At 42.3% G+C, this 8,589-nt stretch overlaps 2 protein-coding genes across 2 annotated transcripts; both read left to right on the plus strand.

Moving 5' to 3' along the window:
* The first annotated feature begins 446 nt into the window (after positions 1 to 446).
* On the plus strand, positions 447 to 2,187 carry LOC111783834 (thiamine thiazole synthase, chloroplastic). Its single transcript, XM_023664681.2, has 3 exons — positions 447 to 918; positions 1,170 to 1,658; positions 1,741 to 2,187. The coding sequence occupies exons 1-3, from the start codon at positions 508 to 510 to the stop codon at positions 1,912 to 1,914; spliced, it is 1,074 nt and encodes a 357-aa protein (XP_023520449.2). The 5' UTR covers positions 447 to 507; the 3' UTR covers positions 1,915 to 2,187.
* Positions 2,188 to 3,497: 1,310 nt separating this feature from the next.
* On the plus strand, positions 3,498 to 6,781 carry LOC111783842 (COBRA-like protein 10). Its single transcript, XM_023664686.2, has 2 exons — positions 3,498 to 4,410; positions 4,938 to 6,781. Exons 1-2 carry the CDS (start codon positions 3,774 to 3,776, stop codon positions 6,365 to 6,367), a joined length of 2,067 nt encoding a protein of 688 aa, XP_023520454.2. The 5' UTR covers positions 3,498 to 3,773; the 3' UTR covers positions 6,368 to 6,781.
* Positions 6,782 to 8,589: the final 1,808 nt, after the last annotated feature.

The following is an 8,589-nucleotide window of genomic DNA, read 5'->3' on the forward strand; positions in this document are numbered from 1 at the left end:
CAACCCTACCACCTCATTCTCAACCCTTCATTTTCTATCCTCTCCCCACGTGTCCCCTCCCAGATATTTTTAACTTTTTTATTTTTTATTTTTAAAAACTTTTTTTATAAAGTCAGCAGGGTTCGATTATTATTTTTTTAATTATTTTAAAAATCTCATTTATTATAAAAATAAAAGATAGCACAGTGTTGTGTTGGGTAAGATTGTAACTCTAATTTTAAGTTGGTTGGATTAGTAGAATAAAAAAATATAAACCTGCAAATGGAACTGAGTTTTCAGACATTCAACTTAGACGTAATCGATGAGGTTGTCAGGTCATGAAATATAAAAAAAAAAAAATTAAATATCTAAATATAATAATTATATTTTGTAAATATTTGAAATTTAGATGTAAAATTGTGTGCGGTAGTCTTCGATATCTTCTATAAAACCCTTCTCCCTTCCCATCTTCTTCACACACACTCTCATCCCAAAATTACATCTCCTCTGTTTTCATCTGCTTCAAAAATGGCTTCCATTGCCTCTTCTCTCCCCACCAAGCTTCACAGGCCCTCCTTGCTCGAATCCTCCTTCCATGGCTCCCCTTTGCTCCCTACTCCTTCTTTCCGTCTCAAACCCACCACCGCTGCCGCCTCCCTCTCCATCTCCGCCTCCGCCGCTCAGCCTCCCTACGATTTGAACCAATTCAAATTCAACCCCATCAGGGAGTCCATCGTCTCCCGGGAGATGACCCGCCGCTACATGACCGACATGATCACTTACGCCGACACTGACGTCATTGTTGTCGGAGCTGGATCTGCCGGTCTCTCTTGCGCTTATGAACTCAGCAAAGACCCCTCTGTTCGAGTCGCCATCATTGAACAATCCGTCAGCCCTGGCGGCGGTGCATGGCTTGGCGGCCAGCTCTTCTCTGCTATGGTAACAAATTCATTTCCCTTTCCATGTATACCCATAACGTCTCATTTTCTTCTTTTTTTTTCTTCCATATTTGGATGGATGCTCTGTTTTTTGTTCTTTCTTTGGAAATACCCAAAATTTTGAAAAACCCACAAAGCTTTTCATGATTTGTACTCATGCATGTCGTTTTAGAACCCCGAGATTGAATTTAATTGGGAGATTTGAAGTTCTTAAGCCTGGGAAAATGTTTGATTTTGAGTTGAATTTAACAGGTGGTGCGGAAGCCAGCCCATTACTTCTTGGACGAGCTGGAAGTGGAGTACGATGAACAAGAAGACTATGTCGTGATAAAGCACGCGGCTCTGTTCACATCAACGATCATGAGCAAGCTGTTGGCCCGGCCAAACGTGAAGCTGTTCAACGCCGTGGCGGCAGAGGATTTGATCGTGAAGGAAGGCAGAGTCGGCGGCGTGGTCACGAACTGGGCGTTGGTGTCCATGAACCACGACACACAGTCTTGCATGGACCCCAATGTGATGGAAGCTAAGATCGTGGTCAGCTCATGCGGGCACGACGGACCATTCGGCGCCACGGGAGTGAAGCGGCTGAAGAGCATCGGGATGATCGACAGCGTGCCGGGAATGAAGGCGCTGGACATGAACTCGGCGGAGGATGCCATTGTTAGATTCACGAGAGAGGTGGTTCCGGGAATGATTGTGACAGGGATGGAGGTTGCGGAGATCGACGGAGCGCCAAGAATGGTAAGGAAGGGTGATGAAATTGAATAAATGACGATGAAATTGAATGAATTGTAATGAGATGTTTTGAATTGGTGGGATGCAGGGGCCGACGTTCGGGGCGATGATGATATCAGGGCAGAAGGCGGCGCACTTGGCGCTGAAGGCGTTGGGGAAGGCGAACAGCATTGATGAGAAGGGGGAGAATGGAGGAAGGGAAGTGGAAGCAGCAGAGATGGTACTGGCGGCGGGAGAGACGCCGGAGGTTGCAGATGCTTAGAAGTTTTACATTTAATTTGCTTTGGGGTTTGGGGTTTGGGGTTTGGGGTCGGTGTGTTTGTTTGTTTGTAGTGAGTTTTGAGTGAAGAAGAAAAGGGTTTGGGTTTGGGTTTGGGGTTTCCATGTGATGGCTCTGTTGTTTTCGTAGCATAATGGGTTAGGTTGTTGGGTTGGGGTTGGGGTTTGTGGCTCAGTCAAAGACAATATCGGTTGCCTTTTTCTTTTCTTTTTTTTTTTTCTCTCTTTTTTGTTAATAAATATGGGGTTTCCAAGATATCTCTCCTACAATTATATTAAGGTAAAATTGAAGATACTTTTTTAACTTTTTTAACCTAAACAAAAGATATTTTCATCATAATTATTCAATACAAATAAATTCGTTTTACAGTAATTGGTTACTGTAATTGGTAATTGGTAATTGGTAATTGGTACTTTTCTGAGCCATTGGTTACTTTAAAAGGTAAGGAAAATGCTGTTTTCTATCCTTTTTTTAAAATTGGTAGATTAAAAGTAAAAAAAAAAAAGAAAAAAAAACCACTTTCAAACACAGACATTAGTATCAAAAAATACTTTCATGAAAATAATATCAGCTTACTGCCATCCAGTTCCAAAAAATAAACTTACCATATTTTTGTATGGATAAAATTATAAATGATGTATTTAAAAATAGTAACTAGAGAAATATGAGAGCTGTGAACTTTGTTAAGTTCTTTAGAGTTTCAATCTCACATCGTTAGGCAACATACATAGGTGGGATCAAAAGTCCACCTTTGTTTGTTGCACTTTCGATCACAATTCTATTTCTTTTTGAGTCATGCTCTAAACTTAGTCATGTCAACAGAATTCTCAAATGTGGAATAAAAGACTCGAAAAAGAAAAAGGAGTCGAGGCTCCTCGAAGCCACAGTAAAAAATGACAAAGACTCCAAAAAGAAATAGAGTCGAGCATCTTTGTTTGAGGGGAGGTGTTGGATGAAAGTTCCACATCCGCTAATTTAGGGAATGTTTATGGGTTGATAATAAAATAATACTCTCTCCATTGATATAAGGCCTTTTGGGAAGCAAAGCAAAACCATAAGAACTTATGCGGACAATATTATACCATTGCAGAAAGTCGTGTTTGTCTAACACACATAGTAATCCTCTTTCAAATGGATGGTTTTGACCCTTTTTAAATGCCATTGTCGACCCATTTATTTTCACCTATTGGTTGTTTAATAACATGTCGAATCTATACAAAAACGTAATCATTAGTTGAAAATGAACTCCCTTAGCAATCAAGATTCATTCTACACACATTACGACTTAGCATGGTAGGGTAATACAAAGTTAGGATGTAATCGATCCAAGAACATCAACAAATTTTCAGCACTTGGTTCAAAGACTCATTCTCACAAAAACAAGAGGTGAGGGACAAGAATTAAAAGTGTTTAATAGATCCTTAAACTTTAAAAACTTTTTATATAAACATTTGTGAAGAACAAAATTATAAAAAAATTAATCTTTTAAGTTAATAGACTTATTTTATTTTATTTTAATTTAATTAATAGGTTAAGAAAATGCTTGAGAAAAGGAAGCGAAGGAAGCAGAGTCAGTTTGTGGAGGGGGCGAAAATGGCGGTAACACCAGAGGCAGAAAATGAACCTGACTCTCTCTTCTTCTTCTTCTTTCTCCTCCTCTCTTTCCTAACAATCCCTTTCCATTTCCGACTTTCCTCCACTCATTTTCCCCCCTGCACCGCCGCGTCATTGCGCGGCGCCGCTTCCCGCCTTCCTTCACTGATCTTTTATACCAAAACGAAAATACACACACCAAACCCATTTTCAATTTCTCTCCGCTTATCATCCTCAATACTTCCGGCATGCAATTTCCAATGCAAGGTTTGATCCACCTTTCCCTCCTTATTTCCCTGCTTCTTTTTTCCCATTTTTCTATCTGTTTCGGACAAGACTACATCATCGGCGACGGTGCCGGTACCGTCGGCGGTGGAGGTGGCGGTGGCGGTGGCGGTGCTGGTGCCGGCGAAGCCGACGCGAAGGGGGCAACACCACCGCCGGAGCAGAACAACTGCAATGGCATATTCTTGTCGTACACTTTCGTTTCGCGTGAGAAGGTGTTTCCCCGACTGAAAAACGTGACGGCTCAGCCATGGGCTTTCAGGTCGGAGGCGATGATTCTAAACGCCGGATTGACGGAGCTGAAGGCATGGAAGATGTTCATCGGCTTTCAAAACCACGAGATCCTGGTGTCGGTCAACGGCGCCGTGGTGATAGACGGGTCGGATTTCCCTGTGATGGTTGGGAATGGAACCACCTTGGCTGGTTACCCAATGACGGATCTGAAAACGTCGATTGAAACTGCCGGCAATATGGATGAGATTCAGGTGAACGTGGAGCTGGTCGGAACGATGTTCGGCATCAAGCCTCCTGGTTTTCCAATGCCTAAGACCATTAACCTTGTTAACGATGGGTACAAGTGCCCTGCGCCTCGCCGTCGCGGTATTCTTTCCACTTTCCTTATTAACTTTTCTACTTCTAACCTTAGGGTAGAGAAGGAATGTTAGGACTATCATTACCTCTTATGGTTTCGAACAAAGTACAACATAGATCCTCCCCGAGGCTTATGGAGACCTCGAATAGCCTCCCCTTAATCGAGGCTCGACTCCTTCTTAGGAGCCCTTGAACAAAATACATTAGTTTGACACATGAGTCACAACTTTTTTTGTTCGACATTTGAGGATTCTATTGTCATGACTAAGTCAAGGGCACGACTCTAATACCATGCTAGGAATAAAAGACTCTACAATGGTATGATGTTGTCCGGCTTTTGCTTTGGGCTCCCTCAAAAGCCTCGTTACCAATGGAGATGTATTCCTTACCTATAAACATGATCGTTCCTTAAATTAGCCAATGGACTCCCTCCCAATAATCCTCAACCGAAGAAGCGGTTCGTTACATTTTTATTGTCCTGTTTTTGTATTGGTAAGCTGTAACAATTTAGTTGTGTTTGAATGACTGATACATAGGAAAAAGAACAATGCATATATGCTGCACAAAGGATCCAAAATTCAAGGTGAAAGCACCAGAGAAAACCAAATTTTTTCCTCGCCAAGATGGAGATCTCTCACTAACCTATGATGTAATGCAAGCTTATGGAAATAACTATCTTGCTCAAGTTACAATCGACAACAACAATCCCTTGGGCCGTCTGGATCACTGGAACTTAACATGGGAATGGATGAGAGGAGAGTTCATTCATAGCATGAGAGGAGCATATACTTATACAAGAGATATCTCTCAATGCATTTACGGTCCGACAGGCCAATTCTATCAAGATTTCGACTTCACCGGAGTCATGAGTTGTGATAAGAGGCCAGTGATCGCAGATCTCCCGGTGGAACGAAAGGACGATGACAAGATCGGAAAGTTGCCATATTGTTGTAGGAATGGAAGTTTGTTACCAACAATGATGGATGAAAGCAAAGCCAGGTCTATTTTTCAACTACATGTCTTTAAGCTTCCACCAGACATGAACAGAACAGCTCTTACTCCACCACAAAAATGGAAGATCACCGGCATTCTCAACCCGAAATACGTATGCGGGCCACCGCTCCGAGTCGATCCGACCGAGTTTCCAGACCCGAGTGGGCTTCAATCAACAAGTACAGCAGTTGCAAGTTGGCAAGTTGTGTGCAACATTACAAGGCCAAAGATGAAACAATCAAAATGCTGTGTTTCATTTTCAGCATATTATAATGACTCTGTGATTCCTTGCAATACTTGTGCATGTGGGTGTGAAGACATTGATACTGATACTTGCAATCCAAATGCAAAGGCAATGATGCTACCTCCAGAAGCTCTTTTGGTGCCATTTCATAACAGGACAGCCAAGGCAAGAGCTTGGGCTAGAATCAAGCGCTACCCAAATCCTAAAAAGTTGCCTTGTCCTGATAACTGTGGTGTTAGCTTGAATTGGCATATTAACTCAGATTATGCCGGTGGATGGACTGCAAGACTAACACTTTTCAACTGGGAAGATTACCCATTTGCGGATTGGTTCACTGCTGTTCGGTTGGACAAGGCCGGCCGTGGCTATGAAAACGTTTATTCCTTCAATGGCACCCTGCTTCCCAACCTCAAGAACACCATCTTCCTTCAAGGCTTGCCTGGTTTAACATACTTGATGGGGGAGGTCAATGGGACTCATCCTGAAGCCGACCCAAGAATTCCAGGGAAGCAGCAATCTGTGATTTCTTTCAACAAGAAGGGCATTCACGACTTCGACATACTACTCGGTGACGGTTTCCCGAATAAAGTTATTTTCAACGGCGAAGAATGTTCACTTCCGAGTGAAATTCCCTTGGCAAGTTCAGGCCAACGCTCCAGCCATGCTCTTATGCCAATCATCTTCGTCTTAGCCTTTACTTTCATGCATATCACACATCGCTTACATTGATCCGACCAATCATGTAGGCCTAAATGATACTGGAAGACAGTTTTGAATACCTGTAGCAGATGTATGGTTTATAGATAAAAGCTTGAGCTGACGATGACTACGACGACGTCGTTGACGACCCAGCAATCTGTTAAGGGGTCCTCAATTGGAAGGGACAACAATCTGCCATTGAAAATGGGAGATTTTCAGGAGTTTTTTTTTTGTTTTTCTTCTTTTTTTTTTTTTTTTGTACATATGATTTTTTTGATCCGTTGGGATTAGGTTGAAAGAAATTTTAGTGTTTGAGCCAAGTTCAACAATGAATGTTCATCATTAGTTGTAACTGGACAGTGTCTGTTTGTTTTGTTTTTGTTTATTTATATGTGAGACTTAATATTTGTCTCCAGATTCAAATAATATTTAGTGTTACAATTTTTTCAAACTCTACAGATTCATAAACCATGCATTTGGACTTTGTTTAAACAGAAAACATGATTCAAATGTAATTCATCCATAAATTCAGGTTTGGGGTGTTTTAGTCACGTTGCTAAAGAGAATCGCTAGAATCTGAGAGAAGAAATCTACGCTCATCAAAGATATTATTCCTCATATTCATCGGAGCATCATAGCAGTATGACGGTATCCAGAATCTCCACATCCTATTGACTCCAATATGCCGTTAGTGCTAGGAGAGCTCTACCAAGTGGTATTAGAACATGTATCGTCGAGCCAGGCCTAGGTTTGAATAGTGTAGCGCACGACAAAGCAACTAGGTGCCACTATCGTGTGTGGAAACAGTCAAGGGTCCCTTGAACAAGCTCGTCGTACTATAAACCTGCCTTGAGAGTAGTGAGAGATCACATGGGTAGACTGTCGTACTATAAACCTGCCTTGAGAGTAGTGAGAGATTGAAGACTGTCGTACTATAAACCTGCCTTGAGAGTAGTGAGAGATCACATGGGTAGACTGAGTAGTTGGCAGGCACACAAGGTCACTCTCCCAAATGTTGATTGTATGGTTTTTCTCGTGGAAGGGTCACCAGTTAACCTTACACAAAGGCGTTCACACGATATATCATATTGTCCTATGAGATGCGTTGAAGTCGCACCTCATACCAGGATACCGGAGATGAGATTCGTAATTATTGGGACAATGTAAGCGTGCTAAGTGTCACGATCATGCATGTCCAGGATGTGTTGTCCATGGTTGCATGCTTGTTCCAAACCCCTTTTACATGCTTTTATCCTAGATAGGTCTTTACGATTCTATATTGGGTCAATATGAGGGTGTATGACCGTTCACCAAAAATCGTGTCTACACCTGCAAGGGCTAAAATGCCCCAAAATGTACTATAGGGGGATATGCCCAGTTGTCAACTTCTTCCTACCCAATAGTTATATGCAGTAAGCCGTTGTTGTTGCCTTTTTGCTTACATTCTCATATAACACCATTTTCAATTTTTTAAATCTTGCTTTCAAAACTCGCTTTCGAAATTTCTCTGCCCCCGTTTTCTAAAAACTTTCTTCTTGAACCGGGGACAGAGGCTCGAGCATATGTCGCTTGGCCGTAGGCAACGCAAGAACGAAAAGACTTAACTCACTTGTTGTTGGGAAGTGAGTGCCGCACAATCACAAGTTCGCTATCATCAAAGTGCAATTGTGACAAGTGGTATCAGAGCCAAGTTCGGCTCCTTGGAAAGTATTACGCAGACATGCCCGCCAAGAAACAACTGGGCAAGTCCCAAGCTGATCGATTAGCTAAAATCGAAGAACAGTTACTCTGCATGAGTGAAATTCCAGATGGAATGGGGCTTTTGGAATCTCGCATGAATGAGATGTCCACTAAAGCTGATAGGTTCAACGAGATGGCACGCCACCTTGAAACAATGTCTATCATTGAATTAATGACTAGGGTCGAGGCCCTAGAAGACAAGGCCACAAGAGCTAGTATCTTTGAACAAGAGGGTTGTTCGACGGGCTCTATTGTTCGAACAGAGGAATACGCCGAGGGCTTAAACAATGCTCAACTGCCAATTATCCAGATGGTCTCAGAATTGTCTGAAGACTTTATTTAGAGAATCCCTTAGAATGGTCAGGGCCAAAGTGGCAGATCTAGACACCAAACTAAACCTCACTATGAGAGCGGTGAGGGACCAAACCCCAACTGGGGGTGTAGCACGATTTAACAAGATAAAGGTTCCAGAGCCCAAACCCTTATGTGGGGTTCGAGATGCCAAGGCTCTA

This window comes from Cucurbita pepo, chromosome 14 (assembly GCF_057944985.1).
Source record: "Cucurbita pepo subsp. pepo isolate OVF chromosome 14, ASM5794498v1, whole genome shotgun sequence".
NCBI classification, from domain to species: Eukaryota; Viridiplantae; Streptophyta; class Magnoliopsida; order Cucurbitales; family Cucurbitaceae; genus Cucurbita; species Cucurbita pepo.